This window comes from Phasianus colchicus, chromosome 20, assembly GCF_987193195.1.
Source record: "Phasianus colchicus chromosome 20, bPhaCol1.hap1.1, whole genome shotgun sequence".
Taxonomy (NCBI): domain Eukaryota; kingdom Metazoa; phylum Chordata; class Aves; order Galliformes; family Phasianidae; genus Phasianus; species Phasianus colchicus.
In genome coordinates, this window is record NC_143455.1 from 3,507,751 (window position 1) to 3,529,038 (window position 21,288).

Consider the following 21,288-nt stretch of genomic DNA (forward strand, 5'->3'; position numbering starts at 1 on the left):
AATCTCTGCTTACTGATTCAAGCCGTGTAGGTTTTCCTACAGGCTCTTGTAATCTACCTGCAGCATTTCTTTCTGCTGAAAGTTCTTCTGCAGAGTGCTTTTATTCCCATCACCTTGCCCTGCTCTGTTTCATTCCCTGTCTCTTCCTATTGCTTTAGTTACCTATTCCATATTGAAACTTGTTAAAGTTTATGCTTTTCCTGCGTAGAGGCCAGCTATGGTAATTCTCATTTTGAGAGAGGCTTCATCCATCTGAGCTGAGCAACACTGGGGCACTTTTAGTGTGGAACATCTGACAGCAAAGCTCACAGCAATGCTGTGTTTTAATCTTTATCTTTGAATCTTATAACTCAGCTTGTTATGATTATTTTTTTCCAGGGTGCACTGATGTTTTACCTTTTCAAACACAAAAAGAAAAATTTACTTTCTGTTTCCTAAAGATACTCTTTGATCAGAAGTTCATGTTAACAGTTTCTTTTTTATTTCAAGACCAAGAGAGGAATGCCCAAGGGTGACATAAATCATCTGTAATTCCAAAAGCCTTTTAAATAAAGTATTTTCTCCTTACAGGATTGAAACTTGTGATCTGTCATCAGGTTCTGAGTTACTTGAGATCTAAGCACCGCGTTTTGCCTTTCACTGAATTTTGGGGGAAGCTATTTTTACTCCACTGAAGGGTGTCATCTACAGTCTAAAGATATTTACTGATTTCAGTTGACTAATGAGAAATTACATTGGAATGAAGAATTCTAATTACTACTTGTTGTTAGTAAATCAAGAATAACTACTACTATAAAAGAGAACTACTTAGAATGGCAAGACTATTGTGGCAACAGGTGATAAGATTGACAGAATCTGAAGGTTTCACTGACTTTTTCAATGTTATTGGTAGCTTGGTTTAAACAAAAAACACTGACCCCAACTTTTTTTTTCATAAAGAGTAGGAATGAAGTGCTTGAGATATATTAAGAAAGCTTTTTTATCAGTGTTTATCACTCAAAAAAGCTTCATTGAGCTTTTAGAAGTTGGCACCCTGTGAAAGTAACATCTGTTAAAACATGGCAGTCATGGAGAAATGTGTTTCTCTACATCCATTCTTTATTCGTGGTGATTTTGTCTTAGAATATGTATGTAGTCTAGCACAGCAAATATTGAGATTCATTGCTAGTAAGTGACTATTTAAGATGAAGTAATTTGCAATTTCTATGAAGGAAATTATTTCATTGGAATGTGTGGTTTATAGAAAGAAAGCGTTGTGTTTTTAACTTTGATAACTTGATTTCAATCACTGATAGCTACAGTGATGTTCAGTAGACATAATAGTCCCTCAGTAGACACAACAGTCACTCAATCTTTTTATTTGAGATTAAAAAATTTAAACGAATCCCATAGAATTATAGCTTATATTAGTATATTTCTGCCAAAAATACTTAGATCATAAATACTTAAATGTTCGTTGTGATCAATGAACATTTTGTTTTCAAAAGATATAATTAGCTTTCTAAGATTTAGCAAGACAAGGGATGGGATATGGATCATTTGTCATAACATTGATCTTAAGTGTTCTCCTTTATGTATTTATTTCAGGACAGGTGATGAGGTGATAGAAACTTGCAGGTCTTATGCTGTGGCAGAAATGAGGTAAACCAGCTCTGATAGTTGTTGTTACAGAGCATATGTATTGTGTTACTTTGAACTGTTTGACTGTGAGGCTGAAAAATATTTAAACAGAATGCAAGGACCAGAACAGCTGTGACAGCATAGGAAGTTTCAAGTTTTTCTCCTTTTTTTTTAATATTTTTTCCTTGAAGATCTTGCTGTCTTCCTATCCTTTTACATCAAAGAACAGCTTCTTTGTTTTAGTTTCCTGAAGTAAAGCTGGAAGACACACCTTTCCTGCGTGTAATGAATGCTTCAAGCATGGCAAGGAGTACTGAAAGTGGGGGTGCCAGGGAAGGTGAGCTGGTGTGGGGGCAGCAGGGCTGGTGCCCAGGGACAGGAGCTGCAGGGGTTCATCTGAGTTGCGGGGGTTCATCAGGAGCTGCGAACTTTACAACCTGGCAGTGAAGGATAAAGCCAGCCTGACACAGAAATGTTAGAAGCGGTATGATAAAGTTGAGCAAAACTTGTCTGATTGTCCTTTGGTGATGATAGAAGTGTCTGTTATTTCTGTGTGAAAATTGGATTTTTTTTTTTAATTGCTTTAATGTAGTTATACTTCCTTGTAAAGCTTCAGGTCTACCCACGATGTCTGCAAAAGACCTGTTGTTGTGAGGCCGTTTTGGAGGCCTTCCCAAGTCAGTGGAAATGCCTTCTGTTTGGGCATGTTGATGCACTCCTCTGAACGCTGCTGACTTTCATCTCAGGTCGGGCAGCGGTGAATTTGTTTTGCTGACTCACTGATCTGAAAGGAAGCAGCATCTCTGCTCCAGAGAGCTCCTTCTGTTGGGAAGGATCTTACAGACGGGTCAGGAATGTGTTACAGAGAGGAAGACACAAATTTATCCAGTTATGCTCTGGGTGCAGTAATTCTACTGGAGTCAGTGAAGGTAGTGTATATTTTTACTGATGTAAGTGGAAACAGCAACATCTACCATTTAACTTAAAACACCGTACAGCAACTTGCTGTACTTTTTCACTTTACATTTTGCAGATAGCATACATAAACCTGGTTTATGTCTTTTCTAAGTGGCAGTTGGCGTAAACATATAGTATCAGTGTATAGAATGAAATATGTGAGAAGTTCCCCTTGGAAATGAAGGGAAGAGGTTATTAGAAACAACCTAATTCAAATTAAAGTGCCTGAAGTGTCTCACTTGCTCCAGTGCTAAAAAGCTGGCACACATGGTGAGGGGAAGCAGCTACAGCATGTGCATGGACTGAAGTTAAGTGTATTTCTCTGATTTCCTCTGGTACTTCTTTTAAAGGTGGGTTTTTTTCAGCTGGGAGGATACTTTCTTTCCTTACATTCCATGGCAATCATACAGTACAAAAAGCAGCAAGACCATACAGAACCATGTTCTCTATTTCTTAGAATTAAATTTTCAGACCTTTCAGTGCAGTAGAAAAATAAGTTGAGTTTTTGATTGGATAGGACATCCTTCCATGTTCCACAAGCTTTAGAGAGCTGATGTCTTCTATTCGTTTTCATGAGAAGCTGAAAGATTGCCAGTTGGTATTTTTTGTCTACTTAGAAATGATGTTGGTGAGTTTGAAGGTCTGAGTCCAGAGAACTGCTGTTTGAGGCTTCCTTCTCTGGCTGGTACCTCAGTGACAGCTTACTACCCTGACACCAGCTGTATTTCTTAGAACCAGCACTGGCTGGCTTTTTTTTCATAGAGTGTTGCTTGAAGTGTGCCAGAATAATAAGTCCTAAAGGTATTACACCTCATCAACTTTATGGTCGTTTTGGCTGTATTTGAAGGGATTTTTATGGGGAAGAACATATTCATTATTGTGGAACTGGGTGGTATGGCTAAAATGCTTTAGCTGGAAGATCACAATTTGCTACTGCCTCTGTGAATTCAAATTAGTAAAGAAAACTTGTTGTTCAAAGAGAAGGTGCAAGTGAATATTGAAAAAAATCTGGCTTTTATAGATGAATTGGCATATTTTTGAAAATGCATTTTCTCTTCCTCAGGCTGCCTTTTTTCTCCTTCCAGTTTCCAAAGAATTTTGGAGTAGAATAACATGTGTATGTGGAAAAATTGTTGTTTGGATCAGAGATGTGTAGGCAAACAGGCCCCGTAAGTGTCTCAACCTAACTAAATATTTAAACGTGCACAGTTTGCCTATATATGTGCTTTTAAAGCAATGGCTTCCTGATTCAGGATTTAACACGTTATTTCTGAGGTAGTGCTGGTTTTGGAACTTAGGCTCTGTTACTGAGGTACGTGAGTCCTTCTGGTTCTGTCATTTATTTTTATGTAGGATTTCCCTGTGAAGTGGTGCAGAGATCCCCACTTCCAGAAAGAAGTTACACTGCTTATGTTGGGTATTATTAAACCAAACACTACAGTCTAATTCCCAGAGTGTTAGATTTGCTGAGATCCCCATGCAGTGCTGGGAAGGATGCAGGTGTTCCTGAACTGGATTCAGAACAGCCACTATCGTCTGTACTGGCCAAGAGGAACTTGAAGCAAATGTGTTTGGGGATACTGCAGGACAGAGGTGACTTAAGTCTAGAAACGTACTTGTTTTGGAGCTTGCACAGGGAATCTGAGCTTCAGATTTGTGCTTAACGTAAGGTTAAATTAGATCAGCTCATCTGAGGATCTGATTAATGCTCTTGCTCTCTTTAATTTTTTCTTATGCCAGTGTTGAACCCTGAATTACGGTTGTTTATTGCAATGGAACTCCTAACTTCTTAGTTTGTAACACTGGAAGCTCCATCCGTGCTGGCAAAGAGATTTGCTCTTTCCCCTAGGGATGTGCAAATGATGTATTTCCTTACTATAGAAAAAACTGGACCAACCTTTATGATAATTTCCATCAGCCACCATTAGGAAAAAATACAGAGAAAGCATTGCTGAAACTCCTCTTGGATTGCTGGTTTATCTTGTTATTCTGCTTTTGTTTTTCTTACGCTACCTCATTTAAATCTTAATCATTTTTGGCAGGATGTGTGTGACAAACCAAGGTGTTTTTGTTGAGTGACCCATGAAACTTTCAAAGGTGTCTCTAAAGCTTCTTAGCAGATCTTTTCCAGCTGGTGCTGGTGATTTTTAGTATAGCCAAGACTGCTGTTCTCAAATTTGAAATTACGTTGTTAAGTACAACTCCAGCATATGTTTCTTCTGCAGATTTTCAGCTTTTTGGTGACTTTATTTATTCTGATTGTTAGGTTCTTTTAGATGTTGTGTTTTTATTTGTAATTGTAATTAGAGTAAGAACATTCTTGTGTTGTGTTTCTATGATGCCATTTCTATTTATTAATGGTACTATGCTAAATGCCAGGTGACCCTTATTTGCTCTTAGAGGTGTAGATGTTTCTGCAGGACAGGGTAAGACTGAGGCATTAAATAAGAATGTAAAAAATCTTCTACATATGTGCAAATCTGACTTTGTCTTACTTCTTTGATCATTGTTAGCTGAACTTAACAGCTTCACACAGCATGATATGAGAGCTGGCTGCTTACTACAGAATTTTTTTTGGCCAGTTTGAGCATAGTTATAATAGTCTAACAACATAAATGTGTGGGTACACAAGGCTAGGACAGGTAGCCACTGAAAGGTGTTTACCTGCACTAGAATTTAGGAGCTTCACTCCTTTAAGAGCCCCATTGCATTCACTGCAGATGCAGCAGGGATCCGGAATGAGTTTTATTCCCCATCAGAAATTCTTTCTGATAGAGAGGACTCGTGTAGTCTGGGCTGTCTGCCTACACATCTCTGATCCAGGTGGGGTGAGTGTGGGCCCCAGTCCCTGCTCTTTATTGCTGATTTCTAATTGGAGCACAGGTAGTCTGAGCCTGGTTCATACAAACCTCCATTAGCAAGATCTCAAATTACTTATGACCTTCTTTCTTATCATTGAGTTCTTGAGACTTTTAAAATATTTTAAGATGCTGCTTTGATAGAATGACTGACTGATCAAATAATAACTAATTCAGAACAGTATCAGGGCATGCTGACTTCAGGTAGAGCTTCAAGTTTGGAATAAATGTCAGGAGATGCATACTTAGAAGCCAATTTCAGAGATACCATATGACCTCCAGACTCCCTATGCTTTGAGAGTTGTGGGTATGGAGAAAGAAATCCCAAATAAAAGGAAATGCTAATCAGGTTGTTGGCTGGGAGGCAGTGAGAGAACCTACAAAACCAAATCCCGCATATAAACCTATCAGCAAGTAATTAGGGAGGCTGAAACAAGAGAATGTGGGTAGGAGGGAAAACTTTGTAGTGCCCTCAGTTCTGTTTTTTCTCAGGCTTTTACAAATTAATGGACCCTTAATTTTTATTTCTGCGTATTCTCAGTTTGATGTCTTCCCAGTTTTTTTTTTTCTTCACTGCTAAAATCCACAATGTTCTGATGGGACACTGAGCTCTTGACATGCAGTAGGTCCTTTTATTATTAAAAATGTATGTGCATGTAAAAACTTCCTTGAAAGTACTGTTCTTTTTTGCCCAATAAGTATATATCATTATGAAAAAGTATTATGGGATTAAAAATCTGAAACAACATACAGAACATTAATATTAGGCCATTTCTGTAAAACAAAACTGTGATAATAGTTTCATTTTCTGCCTCGTGCAATATACTCCTTGTTCTTTTCTACTAGCAGTTAAATGTCCTTTCCTAATATAATTAACTGATTTTTACTTTGCCGTTGTTGTTGTTCTCCTGTTCACAGTTTTGAAGTGATACAGAATACAAATCAAGTAGTCGTGGGACACTGGAATGCGTTCAGTACTTTGATACTCCCCAAAGACTTGTGTTATGATGGAAGACATGAGGGAGGGATTTAGGGTAACATTAGCTTTGATTTCCTAAAGAAAACATTCTACTATTGCAGTTGTTAATCAAATACTCATAATGTAGTCTAAGATCTAATCTTTTTTTTTCTCTTTACCTCCTCTAAATATTAAAAGCCTATGGCAGGGGTCAGCATGACAAACACAAAAGAAATTCCATTTATATTGAAATAAATACAGCAAATCTGCATGAATATCTAGTACTTGTGGATCTTCTGTGAGTGAATTAGCACGGCTAAACTACAAACCCTAAAAGTGATCATTTTACCTAGAATTCTGTGCATGTCTATAGAACTATAGAATCACCAAGGTTGGAAAAGACCTACAAGATCATCCAGTCCAACCTTCCACCTGTCACCAATAGCTCTCACTAGAGCATGTCCCTTAACACAACATCTGAATGCTCCTTGAATGCCTCCAGGGTCAGTGACTCCACCACCTCCCTGGCAGCCCATTCCAGTGCCTGACCACTCTTTCAGAAAAGTAGTGTATCCTAACGTAATGTTCAGAAGATGCTTGAAGTTCCTATCTTCCTCCACTTCTAAATTACGTTTACATTAATTTGAAAAGATTGGTGAGCATTAATAGGTAAGATATGCTAGGCTTCTGGATAAATCTGAATGCTCAAAAATATTTAAACTGCATATTTCTCTTTCAAAATACCTCTATTTTAAAATTCACGAAAGTTAAAATTTGCCAGGAAATTTACACACATATCAATTAAACATGAATTTTTGAAGGTGGTGTGTGGAAACCTTTCACGTGTTGCTTTTTGTGTGAATTTGCTTTCATCTTTACCAGTGTGTTTCAGAGAAGCAAACAACTGACTGCTCTGTTCATTGTGGGCACTCCTTGCTAGCAGAGCTGAAGATGTTCCTTGGATATTACAGCTTTTCCAGATTTTGACAGGATTAGCGTGATTACCTTCATACTGTATATGATTTTTGGTATATAAAATATTAAATAATAAGTTATGGACATAGGTGATATTTTTATGGATGGGAAATGAATAATAACTACTTTCAAGTCGTCTGAGCACTGAAGATTTGTAAGTCTTTGTATGAGTCTTTCTATGAACTGTCCTGTCCTGGAACTGTTTCCACATCTGAAAGACCTTTTCCATCTTTACTTTGCGACAATACAAACTGGCATGTCCTACTGTCAGATGGAAGGTCATTTTTAAGATATGACATGAGCACTTGTCAGTGCTGCTTCTCTAGCAGATTCCTTGTTTGTTTTAATCACAGCATACTCTGAATATGACTTCAAGCAGATTGTTTTCTCTTTTCTGTGGTGTAAGCTCAGCACAAACAGCAAGGGAAGTAAACAACCTCTTGGTATAGAGTGCTTCATTTTGTTAAATGGAGTAATCTTCCATTGTAAATACTTGACTCTTTAAATACTGGAAACTTTCCAAGAATTAGAGACTTGTTAAGGCATGGATGTTACAAAGACCACCTTTAGCAACTTACAGACAAGAAAAAAGATGCAAGACATGCTAAAATCATACAGGTTATTCCCTTTGCATGCCTCCATTCTGTAGATTTCAGTAGAAGGATAATTTATTGTCATTAGTAAATAAGAGACCAGAAGAATGGTATTTGCTATCACACTGTTCCAGGAGCATTCAACTAAGATAAAGAGATATTCACAGTACTGTCAGCTTATTCAGCATGAGACTGGTGTAAGCTAGCTTGCATAAAGCAAGAACATAATTCAATACAAATTTATTAGACTATAAAGCCATAGTTAATGTATTACCTCTGGAAGCAAGCACTTCCAGGTGTTACTGTTTAGCCTGTATAGTTAGGATTGTCCTACTTTGAATGCAAAATGTTTTTTTATATTATTTAAATTCTGTACCAGAATTACTATGTGTATGTCAAACATTCAGTATGGAGTTACAGCATGTTTTATTTCTGATCTTTTTTTTAAATTTCTTTTGCTCTGCCAGCTCTTGGCTTCTTTAGAACAGATTTTCAGCTGATATTGAAGCATGCAATGATTAGGTGATACAGTCAATTATTTATATAAGCATGGGAAAGGGTAAAAAAAAAAAGTTCAATACAATATAAATTCACTTAATGTAACCCATACCAGATTGGTTGGTTAGACTCTTTAAAGTTTAGTAAATTCGTTGTAATTCTTTTTTTGCAAAAAATTATTTGCCTGAAACTTTCCTGAAGTAGGACAAGGGTTCTTGCTTCCTTGCTGCTGTTCCTCTTCAGTCACACCAACACACATACCTGACTCTGACTGTAAACCCAGTAAGCTGCTGTCATGAAGTCCTGGTGCACTCACTACTAAATTAATGTACTGGTATCTTAACATCAGAAGTGATGAATCTTTAGCCTATCATCTCCTATAGCTCAGAAAATGGTTGTGTCCCTCAGCCTCCTCATTTTTGTTTTGCTATGTTGTTTTGGCTTCTCTAATGTGTAAATGAATGACTCAGGGTATTGGAAAGCTTCAACCTAAGCTTCTACCATCGCACAGGAAATTGTTTCTAATCCTGATCTGTATTGTTATAATGAATATTTCATGAATATTATAGCACAAGTAGAATTATATGTGAAATTTGGGGGAATTAGCTTCTTACATTGAAAAGCAATTTGGGCTCTTGATTAAGTATGAGAACTGTTAGCTTCCTCACTATATTCTCCAGAACATAAAGCAATAAGGTTATTTCACCATCTGCATGTATTCTTTTGGCACATTGCTAGTAGACTTTGATTTGCTGATTTGGAAAATAGAACTTTTTCTGTGAAGAGTTACTGTAAACACATGAATGCCTTTCTCTGTAATGAAGCTTAGATTTCTTGCTGAATGCTGACATGATCTGAAATGAACATCAGTGGGAACCAGAATCACATGTGCTGCTGACAGCTTTGAAACAAAACAAATGAAACCCACTTTATCAACTCTATATTCTTTAGATTTTTTTTGTCCAGAGGATTTCTCTAATTGTTGAATGGAATTTGATAGCTGAGCAGTTGGCAAGGACAGACCAGAGTAAATCAGTTTCAAATACTTGCTACTTGATCCTTGGAATAAAACCAGATGACAATAAAAGTTCTGAATAATTTAAGAAATATAGTGCTGAAATAGCAGCCTGTGTGACCTTGAAAACCACAATGATGAAGGGGGAATTCCAATCTGATTGTGACAACACCATGTTCTTCAGGAATTCTAAATCTGAATAGAGTTATACCTGAAAAATAGTTTTTGACAACGTGCCTTCATTAGATTTTCTTAAGTAATCCTCACAGCATACATTGTACAGTAAGTTAACAGCTATTATTGAGAGTTCATTTACTCTCCATGTTTGAGAGGTTCTTAGGTCCAAATTGGTTTCCAATATACTGAATTCCAAAATTCAATCTCACTCATTTCTACAGCATTCAGCAGTTAATGACAAAGCCAAACTGAAATCTAGAATTTCCAAAACGCAGAAGGTTGAAGTTACTGTTTTCTCCTCTTGCAGATGAACTTTCAGAAGTTCCTCTTCAAGTTAGCTTTCAGAGAGCAAAAAGAATCTCAAGAATGGTATTTTAATCATAGCAAAGGACAAGCTAGCGTGTATATGTCATTGTGGCAAAAGATCTAAATTTTCTTATTTTGACATCACGTTGTAAATATTGATATAGAAGCAGCTTTCTTTGCCTTTTTGTTGATTCTTATCTGATGTGCTGTTCCAGATTCAAAGGCTAAAGCTAAAAACCTGCATGTGACCTGCAGTAATGCAGCCACCTCATCATCAGTCTGAGCTCTCTCAGTAAGATTCCAAACACTGTGGTGTCTTTCTTGAGATGGACAGTGAAGCCTAGATTTAGGAAAGATATTGGTGTTAGCAGCATGTGTTTCAAATTTGTTCTGTTGAGCTTCATTTCAGTAAATACCTCAGTGGAACACAGACTGAGATATTTGGGATGTGTGCTCTTTGCATGTGAGCATGACTAATTACACTGAGCCACCTCTTTAAGATTAAGCACACTTGTGTTCTCTGATGATCCTGGCTGTGCTGAGGAAATGGCATTCTAGTCTCTCCAAACACATTTTGTGTGTTCCAATAGGCTCAAAGCTTTCTTTGAAGATTTTCTTTCATTCAGAAATTAGATTCAATGCAATGCATTCTAGCCTAGCTTTTCTCCCTACTGTTGTTTTCTTTTAGGATTACTGTTTGGTCATTGTTCAGTTTGGGCCATATTCAATTGCCCTTGTAATTAGTGTGGAGCTAATAACCGTGTACTGGCTAATCATGTCTGCTCTGATTTTCTGGGATTATTCTGACTCTTTCAGCTCCAACTGACTTTTGTGGGGAGTTTTTGACATTCAGCGCATCTGCAGCCAGTGTATTTCAGTTATGAACAAGCTGTTAGTGTCATAGCCATTGAGCGGTAGGATTATTCTGACTAAACATGAGTGCCTATAATGAAAGAATACTTATTCAAATGGGCCACCCTGTGATCTCTTCCTAGACAATAAAGTTGTACCGTTGATTTGTGGAGTAAGAATATAGCATGTTTCATTTTGAAGGGGATGCCTGTATTTGGTCAGATGATTCATGCCATAGGAGAAGTGGGAGGAGATTACCTATTGACTTTTATTAGACTTCTTCAATTTTCTTGAAGACCTGATTTAAGTGTCTGTATAGAACTGCATGCATAAGGTTTGGGATTTGTGTTCGGGTTCATCGGAGGATGTAGAAATTGCCAGATATAAACAGTTTGAGGAACTCTCAGGTTGAAGTCAGGAGGAGTACCTTTAAAATGTAAAGCCTTAAGTGCTTGTGACCAAATTTACAATTGTGCACTGCTTCTTTAAACTATATTTTATATATTAAACTATATAAAACTAGATGGGAATATTCATGTTGCCACTACAGCAAGCTAAGAAATCATCTGCTCATGAGGTCAGCATTTTGAAGACTGTCAGTAATCATGCTTTCCTTCTGCCTTTGTAAATGAGGCTGGACTTCTTACTTCCTGCAGTTCTTGGAAGCAGGCATAGTATCCTGCCTTAACTTTGCACGTACTGTTTGACAAGTTCAGTCTTGTTTGGCCAGATATTTCATCTTGTATTAAAAGAATCGGTTTACCTTCTGTAAATCCAGATTCTGTTTTATTTCATAGTTGTGTTTACAACAAGTTTGTTTAAAGCTGCAAAGACTGATTTGTATAGTTCTTGGCTGTCACTGTTCAAGAGGACAAAATTAATAACCACTCCCTTCTCAGTCCCTAAAGCGTTTTCTATCCAACAACCTTTTAAGGTAGGTAGCACTGGGTAGCAAATCTGTAGTGCTCTGGGAGTGTTTAAAATACTTGCTCAATCTTGATTAAGCTTCAAAAGCCTTTGGCAAAAATAATAGATCAATGAAATTGATTAATATATGCACAAGGAATATGAAACACAAAATCGACCTACAATTCTAGAGTGTAAGAACTTTAACTTTTAAAGATTATTCTTAATTTATTTCCTCCAATATCAACAGTGGGACATTCAGTAGAACTGTCCCTTTTAGTGCATTTCTCAAAAACTGAAATACAGTTCAAGGTGCTCTGCAACTTATGGTAGAATGGAACGTAAAGAAATATGAAGCAGGAAGTTAGATTTATTTGGCTGTGATACTATGATAAACTTCATCTTAGGCATAAAGCACATGCTAAGCTTTAAGCTTGAATTAGTTCTTAAAATTGCTGAAGATCAATTATATAAGGAAATATTTGCAGAAATTCGGATGAATGTGTAAATTTCACTTTGTTCTCCAACAGATAATGTTTTTGGCATTCTCTTAAGATTATTTTTCCCCCACCTTTTCTGTAGGTGTTTACCTCCCATGGGCCTACTGTCATCATGCCAACCTGGTTCTGTTCTCGAGAGTGGTTTTATCACGTAGGAAAATTTGATGAGGGTGGAAAGGTGAGTGATACTCTAATTCAGATTCATGTGGACCTCTTCTGTGTTTCAGACCTTAGGAGTTTTGGTTCCAGTGGTTTTAGTGAGATTTTGGAAAGCATTGCTTTAATGGTGCATTAAAAAGATTTGCTAAAGCTATTTCCGATTTTTGTATTTAAACTACAGCTGCTGCTTATTCTCACTGTATCCTCTAAATGCAGCTATGCATTGTGTGTGTGTACATACACATACGTGTGTGTATGAGGATATACAAATGTTATTCTTTGTTCTGCCAGTAAAAATTTAATTTAAGCACTGGCAGAGAAGTGTTTAAAATGGTGAAAAGGTTTGCCCTCAATTATGTGGCGGGTGAGTGGCAGAACTGGTGCCTGTTCCTCAGTACCACCTACATTCACTGACCTATGCTCTTTGTTTCTTTTTTAGTATCATTCCTTATAATTATATTTTCATTCCCTGAAGAATGTTTGACATAACTTTTTTGAGCATTCTTAGCTCAAAAAAGAAAGCAAGCTAAAACACAATAAGAACAGTAGAACCCAAGCCTAATGATGAAGTTCAAGAGGTTAAGATAAACAGACCATTAGTCTGTTTGTTTTGCTTTTACGTTTGGTTTTCTTTCTTTCTTCAGTTTTCTTTTGTGTTTTTAAGCCTTTTTAAAAAATTTTATTTGGCTTTCTATGTGTAGTTGTGTATTACTCAGATATATTATATTGAAAATCTTAGTCCTAATGATTTTGTAGCAGCACAGTAGCCCTAAAAATTATCAGTGACAAGTTCAACTTTTTGTCCTTATTGTGACCTGTCCAACACATCAAAATTAACTCTAGTTCTAGTATGGAGGGCATTCAACAGATTACTAACAAGAAGTGCAACTAGTCATAAACAATGAGGTCAGAGGATACAGAATCATTTAGCACTTAGTACTATAAGTATTTATATGACTCTCTTCCATTTGAAAAGAATTCGAGGCAAAGATTTTCTGTGTTTATAGACCTGTTATGAACTGGTGCTTTTATAAACTAGTGATGACTCTTAATGATCTTACCTATACGCCTGTATGTTCTGACCTGACCCATCATCTCACTGTGTTAATTGATCTCCTCTGTCTCCATTTTTGAGTTACCATTTAACAGTGTGACCTCTAAGTGTCGTATTGCTGCAAATAAACACAGAAAAAGGCCAACAAATGTCCATGTTTCAGCCTTCTCCATCTGCTAAACTATTTGCATGCCAAAAAGCTGCATTTCTCATTTGGGTTTAAATCCAAACACCTGTTCTTCATGTTTCAGTGCTTAGTACAAATGGAATATAATTCTTCCATGGAGGAAATTGTGATTTGATGTTTATGTTAATAGTATGGGTAGACTGACAGAATATAAATATATAAACTATATGTAATCTTAAAAAATTAAAATCTGACATTATCTGAGTAAGAGTCTGAGAAAACACAGATGCTGATGTTTTTTGGGATAGTTTAGGCTGAACAGAGATCAGTATTTGATCTGAAAAAGAATGAAAGTGATGGAGCCAATGATAAATGAGTCTGTAAAACTATTTGAAAATTCATTCCATTCCCCATGCCTAATAACATTTTTGGTTAGCCTATCATTAAATACCATTTAGAATTTATCACATCCCTTCTGTGTGATTTTTTCCCATCATCTTTAACCAAATTTATCTGAATTTATTTGGATGAAAGAATTTCTTCTAACCTGCTATTTTCCAAACAACTAAGTAAATTTAACATTAGAGGCTTCAGATCTTATAACTAAGGAAAATGATTTAAAGCCACGATTTGGATAGCAGCCAAAAGATGGTATGGCAGTTTTACAGAGAGAGACTTGAGAGTATACTGGATAATCCTGAGGAAAAGGTATTCATAGCTATTTAATGTAGCTTGTGATTAGTCTGCTTGCATACTCCTGGTGACTGTTCTAATGGAAGCTGAAGTAAGGAATATTTTCAACTGTGTGATTTCTCTTTGAGATAAGTAATTTCAGTGAGAAGTTCCCTGCAAAATCAAAATATGATTGTAATTTAATACAGAAATTGTTGTCATGAAAATCCTGAGATAATTCTTCATAAATTACTTTAGCTGTTTTTTCCCTACTTCTGCATTTAAAATAGAGAATAGCTACAGTTTCTTAGTCTTCACTTCCAACAGCTCAGTAGTTTTCCCAGAGTCAGTGCTCCTTGAACTCCTTGATCCTCCTAGCTCCTTGATATTGCTAGATGTTAGTGCCTGGCAGAAGAGCATTTGATTCTGAGGGAAGAGGATTTCCTTCACCAGAGGCCATGTTCTGAGTTCGCCTTCATGCTACCACCCTTCTCTACGTGTTCTCTCCATAAGTCCAACAGTTCACTGAAGACTTTGAGGAAATACTGTTGAGCAGCTGTTGCCATAAGTCCTGGAAAAATTGGAAAAATAAGTGCTTCAATTTTTACATGACATCTCTGTTTTGGTGCTGAACAACTTTGAGTTTAATTTTTTTTTTTCCTGCTTAACCTTAGGTGTTGTAATATGCACCATTTGACCTGTTTTCTAGGCATCTCTACTTTAACAGCAACATAATTTTTCTTCTTTAATACCCTAAAGTTTGTAGTGGGAAAGAAGTTAATTAAATGATGATGAAACAAACTCTCACCAAGATCCCATAAGAAATAGGTTAGTATGGAAACAAGAATTGCTTTTTTTGTGATATGTTCCATACAGCAACTTTAGGCTCCTCTGAGAAATGAAAGAAATTGCCTTATTCTATCCAACACTTGCCCTGGTGTTTCTCTGTGGTTAAATTTGCCCTCTGACCTAAAAGCCAACTTTTCTCAGTCTGAAGATCTGTAGTGACCAACACCACCTGCTGCAGATTTCTCACCAGGTGTTAGCAGTTGCAGGAGCTGAGGAGCAGCATTGCACAGAGAGCAGCTTTTTAATTAAAAGTTCTTCAGAATTCATAGATCAGTACCTTCATCCTCCAGATTCCCATTCTCTTTTTGTTAGCACTGTAAGCTGGGCCTAAGATACTGCTTACTGATGGTGGAGCTGCAACATTTGAAGCCAGAATTTCTTGTTGTCTTGATAGCTGGCTTGCAGCTCCCTATGAAGTACATGTGTTGAGGATGTTGCAGTTGATGCACAGTTCTGTGCACAGGAGTGGGAAATGCAAGGCAGTGGGGAGGAGGCAAGAGGTGAATCATGGAATATCTAGTTTTGTCCCTGAACAAGGAATTACTTTAGTCTGGATTTGGGTCTGCTTGACATCCTGTACAAAATTAGTCCCTGCATGCATCCAGCCGAGTTGTTAGCACAGTCAAGTGATACCTGTCCAAAATACTGCATAAATACAAATCTTTCACTTGCTTAGAGGCAACATATTAAAGTGAACTGCTAATCTGAATGTGGCTGGTGTATGGTGGTTAGAACAGAACAGGTGCAAACTGCTTTTTCCCCTAGGAGTCTTAATCGGCAGCTGATAGGCTGAGGCCATCCCTGAGTGCAGCACAGCACTATGGTTGGATTTTGCCCATAATCTGGAAAATTCCATTTGTAGTCTAGTAACATATAAACTGTGCGATATAATTATATTAATGCTGAAAACTATTTATGTGGTAGGTTATTGCTGATATGCTACATTGATACTTTTGGGTATTAATTTTCCAAAAATATGTTAAAATATCCTTTTAGCAGTTAAACAGCCTTTTCTTTGACAGTTGCATTGTTTGACAAAGATTCCTGGTGTTTAAAATGCCATCTGGATCCAATAATGCCTCTCAATTGGGAAGAAACTCTTGTACTGCACCAAACTTTACATGCTGCAGAGCTGTAGGAAGTCCCATCCCTGCAGGATCTGTAACACGGTCAACATCTTTCCTCCCCTGAAAGATGTACGTCAGTGCTGCTCCTTTGTAATGTGAGAGGCCACTGCTGAGCAATACAAGGCACCTGCTTGTTCCTGGCAGTGAGCATACTTTATTTCATACTATTTCTGCTAGTTAAAGCAAAAGAGCTCTCCAGAACCAAACAGTACCATGAAAGATCCTTTTGCTTCTGCAGAAATTCTCTTCTTTAATGTACCTATTAATGATTAAGTTGAATGATGTAAACCATATCCAAAAGGAAAAAGAGCACAGTTGTGCCTTGTCTGACTCAGTCTATTGCCTGACTGCAAAAAAATACTTCAAAGAATAATTTTAAAACTTTGCTGTTAATTCTCAGTAATTCCATTAAAGTTCAGAACAAGAAAAAGTTAGTAAGTCCTACAAGATAAATGGAAAGAATCTGAGTTTGCTTTTTTCTGATGCCATGATTGCTGTTTGTTGCTCTGGTTTCCCTCAGATTACTTTTGTGACTTTCAACTTAGTTCGTATAAATCGTAAATTATATGAAGTTCTCTAAACGTTTTTGTCTGCATCTGAGCTCTTAAGCTAGAAATTAAACAAGTATTCACAAGGACAAACATGAACTTTTACTGATAAGCTGCCCTTGCCAAGCAGAACAGAACCAATTTTATTTGTGGATCTGGGAGCGTGGTCCAATTCAGTGCCTTAAATCAATTTATTATATAGTGAGGTCTGGAGCTGTGAAGTACGAAGCTTGAATTAGTTATGATTTCTCCCAAGATACATGTGTTCAGCTGAGTGTTTTGGATTTGTTTTCTGGGTTTAAAGCCATTCTGTCTTATCCCCTTTCCTCCCCCCTTGACTGCTATGTCCAGACCATGTCTGACATGAGCACTCAGCATGGTGGGTATGAAAAACAGACACTGAACTGTGTTACTGTTGTAACTAGAGGGCCAGAAGAAACCACATAGGCATTTTGTATCCAGAGCTTTAATTTGGAGAATCTTGTTTTCTTAATTATGGAAGAAACTCAGAAGCTGTGGTAATGGGAGAAAAAAAATTCAATTCATTTTTTTTCCCCATGGATTTTCATTACTTTTTTTTGTGCTGAAGTAAAATATCTGCATTTGAGGATTTTGACTCCCTTATCATTCCTACAGAAACAAATCTATATCTGTCTCTCTCATTCCTTCTCTATAGTTATCACATTGTTGTGTTACCTTTCAGCTTTTTATTGACTCTACACTTAATTGGCAAAATTATTCTATCAGAGATTTTGAGCCTGGTAAAGTTATGGGAATGTTTAAACACTAAGTTGGAGGAAAGAAAAATTTGTGTTTAAACATAGGAAAAATGATGTTCTAGCCAAATTTCAAATTTTCAAGAAGTTGTTCCACTGTAAAATGTAGATGGATGTTTTTTCACTTTCACTGCAGGACTGTATCACTAAAGGTGGGTTTAAGCTTTGGTATGTAAGACAGACTTGAGTACTATGTGCCATATGATTGCTCTTCTGACACGCTGTCTCTGGTGTGAAGATTTTCTGATTTTAGGTTGAAAATGCTGCATATAATTATGACATTTCCATTCTTTCTGGGAGCCTGAGGGATCCACAGTTCTAGGAGGATTCTTCCCTGCAGTTTCAGCACTGTTGCTTGCAGTTCCCTATGAAGAACATGACATGGCAATAAGTTGCAAGAAAAAATGCTTTACTTTTCAAATGCTGCTTAATTCCAACCATTTTTATTTTTTTGAAAGTTCATGTCTGTTATTATGGAGCCTCATTCACCTTTCCTAAGTAGAGACCAATGTTTGGCAACCAAAGAAAGAACATTAATTCTATTAAAATGGAAAAAAAAAAAAAAGAAACAACCCACTCTTCTGAAGTCACTGTTCCCTTTCAATAAATTACTTGAGGCTTTGTGAATTGTTAAGCAGCTGGGTTCTCTCTTTTTGGGACAGATCTGCGTCAAGCTTTTCCCTGTCAAAATGAGATCGTTTATTTTTCTACTTATGTCCTTATGGTCAGATATATTTCATTTTCAAACAGCACTGCTTGCTTTTTTAGTAGTTTTGTCTTTTGTACAGATATGCTTATTTAGTGAACCAGTAGGTAAATTCCTGGAGATATACAGAAATAATTTCATTTATCAGAAATATATACTTAGATGCAACTAGTCACTTGGTGGTATGAAAGAACTGCTTCTCTTCCAGGGTGTTCCAGAAGATCTGTTGTTTTTTTATAAACATCTCCAGAAGGGTGGTGAAGTCCTTCGAGTGAACCATTGCCTTCTGCTGTACCGTTACCATCCACAGGCTGCAACTCATTCTGTCCTTGAGTAAGTTGAGGTTTGTTTTGTAGAACTTAAAAATCAGCTTCATCTTGGATTATTAGCAGTGCAAATACTTCATTAAAAAACAAACAACAAAGCCAAGGAGCAATGAAAACTTAATATGCTGATAATATCCTTTCCTGATGGAAAGATAGTTTTCCTGTTTTGTTTTGTTATAACCTGTTTTTGAGGAACATAATATAATGCTGGCATTGAAATTATGAATAGAAATCTTTGGTTCTGATGCTGATGCCCATGGAGCGGCAGCATTTTAACGTTGGACAAATATTCCAAGAAATAGTTCAGTCTTTGCAACCATTCTTGAAATAATTTCACAATAGGTACAGATAGAGCAATCAGGAGTTTTGGTAACTGCATTACAGCAGTGCTTTCTGAGCTTCCAGTTCCCATCCACTCAGCTGAGGCAGTAACTTATCACTTGAGATTCTGCAAGTTGCCTGAATAACCTCTCTGCTTATTTCGAGTATTTACATTTTTTGCCCTCAAAGCAATTGAGAATACTGAATATGATCATGTTTCTCATCTACTGAACATGGCAGTGAAGCCATAACTTTTCCAGTACTTTGCAGATGATTGCAAAAAAAAAAAAAAAAAAAAAAAAAAAAAAATCGCATTACACTAAGATTTTTAGTAAGATTTTCCTTTTCATACTTTTACTGTATGAACTGTAATGTAAGATATATATATACGTACACACACACATATATAGATACATTTTTGTTTATTTTAAAGCTTAATTTCAAAAAGAACTGTCTTGGTTTTAAGGAAGTATACAGAACCTATTTTAACACTAACAAAAATCTCCTTTAGGAAAGTGAATAAAAACCAGATCTTTGATCTGAGAACTTGCAGCACTTACAAATACTATTTCCATATTTTAAAAAGTCTAAAACATCTAAATCAGATAAGAAGATTTGAAAAATACTTCTGAGGATGTGTAGGAGTAGTTATCTCAGGTGCTTTCTTGTAAGTTGCCTGCTGCTTTTACAGTGCTGTTCTACCCTTTGACATGAAGCTAAACTGTCGATTGCTGATTCTTTTAAGTGCTTTACCTATCAAAAGTGCTCTTTCTGATCAGAAGTAATGCAGCTGAGCCAAAGTCATGACAAAAAAGTGTTTCTTTCTCTTAGGTTTTGACACTCGTGAAATGTTTGAGTTTTGTTATCCTTTAAGAGTCTCACAACCAAACTACAGTGGTTAAAAAAAAAAAGTGGTAAACTGTTTTCTTACTGATGAATGACACACACTCTTCAGTCAGTCCTGTTTATGGCTTTGTAGCACTGAGTAGTAAAACATTTTGTTTGCATTTTAGTTGTATATCACAATATTGTTACTGTAAATACTAAAACAGTCATTCCTAACAAATAGAAGATACGCTTCGGATTTTGTAAACAAACACAAGGTATTTTTTTTATTGGCATTTGGTTTTTTGCTTTTGTGTGCATGATCACTTTGGCAGCTAGTTGCAAACTTTTCAGCCACGCATCGTGGGATGTTGGGACTCTTGGAAGACTATTGCTTGTATCTGTGGGAAAGCATCTTATTCTTGGAAATGAGTTTGTTCTGAATTTACTGCAAGCTGTTGCTTATTCGGATCTACAAGGTTGTGTGGCACAAGCACCCTGAATTACAACACACTGTGAGAATGTGGAAACACTGTAAGCTGTTTCAGATGTGCAGCTTGCATGTCCAAATTGGCGCCTCGCTTGTCTCATTCTCAGAAGCAGGCTAGCTATTCTTCCTTCTGGCTTTTTGTTGGTGGTATTGTTAACAGTATTTTGTGCAAACTTACAAATATGAACTTGTGTAAGATCTCTTCCCTAATTTGCCCATTTTACACTTCCAATTTGTAACGCATGTTCAGCCTTTTCTCGCAGTCTTTGTCACGTTGGGGTGTTTTATTTGAGCAGTTTTCTGACACTTTGCCTTTGTCATTGGCTGTTGCATTCTCAGCTTTAGCCTAAGTCTGGATATGGGAGTGGGAAGCCAGGAACCAGATTAATATATTGAGAGAAAAGTGGCACTTACAGGAAAGTTGATAGTTTTAAAGGTTTATGTCTCATTTCAGACTTAAAAAGTTAAAAAGTTGGGAGCTAGTTAATAAAGTTTGCTTTTGCAAAGGTACATGTACAGTCCTTCAGCAAAGACAGCGGGCACTCCTATAAACTGATTTCAATTTATACAAATGTCTTTCATTATTATTCAGGGACAAATGATGATCCCACATATTCAGACTTGCTAAAGTGTATATATAAAGCTATTCTGGCAAGCAAAATTTTGTTTAGTTTAGTATGTATAATGGTAAACAATGTTCTTTAAGTCTTTTCCTATGATTAGGATCTTTCTGGAACAGATTTCTAAAGGTGAAAGTATCTGTGAAGCAGGAAGAAAAACTTATTTGCATTCTCCCTGGAGGTTTCAGACTGAAATATTAAATGCTGTGTGTGTGACAGAATCTGAACCAAGTGCAGGCTATGTTTAGATTTCATTAGATGCATACAAAAATATAATCTATTTCATTGAAATCTCATCTCAAGTATATGATGAATACCCGCTGAATGTGGATGAATGATACAAGATTTGAGAAACTTCAGCCTACTACTACAAAAAAAAATCCCACATTGTATCTCTTGGATCTAAATCGTACTATCTCAGTTTACAGCTTGTATCCTAGGGGTGTGTGTATTCTGTGCTACAGAATCTGTTG

General features: G+C 36.7%; 1 protein-coding gene across 11 annotated transcripts in view; it reads left to right on the forward strand.

Annotated features, from left to right (window-relative positions):
* QTGAL (queuosine-tRNA galactosyltransferase) overlaps window positions 1-21,288 on the forward strand; it is a 114,925-nt gene that overhangs the window by 69,763 nt on the left and 23,874 nt on the right. For 10 of the 11 annotated variants that reach the window (XM_090121698.1, XM_090121696.1, XM_090121699.1 and 7 more), the window contains 2 exons: window positions 12,298-12,393; window positions 18,442-18,566. In XM_090121698.1, coding sequence (XP_089977824.1) covers window positions 12,298-12,393; window positions 18,442-18,566 — 221 coding nt within the window. Of the gene's footprint in view, window positions 1-1,571; window positions 1,642-12,297; window positions 12,394-18,441; window positions 18,567-21,288 lie in introns of those variants that run through there. The other variant, XM_090121701.1, reaches the window with a different exon arrangement.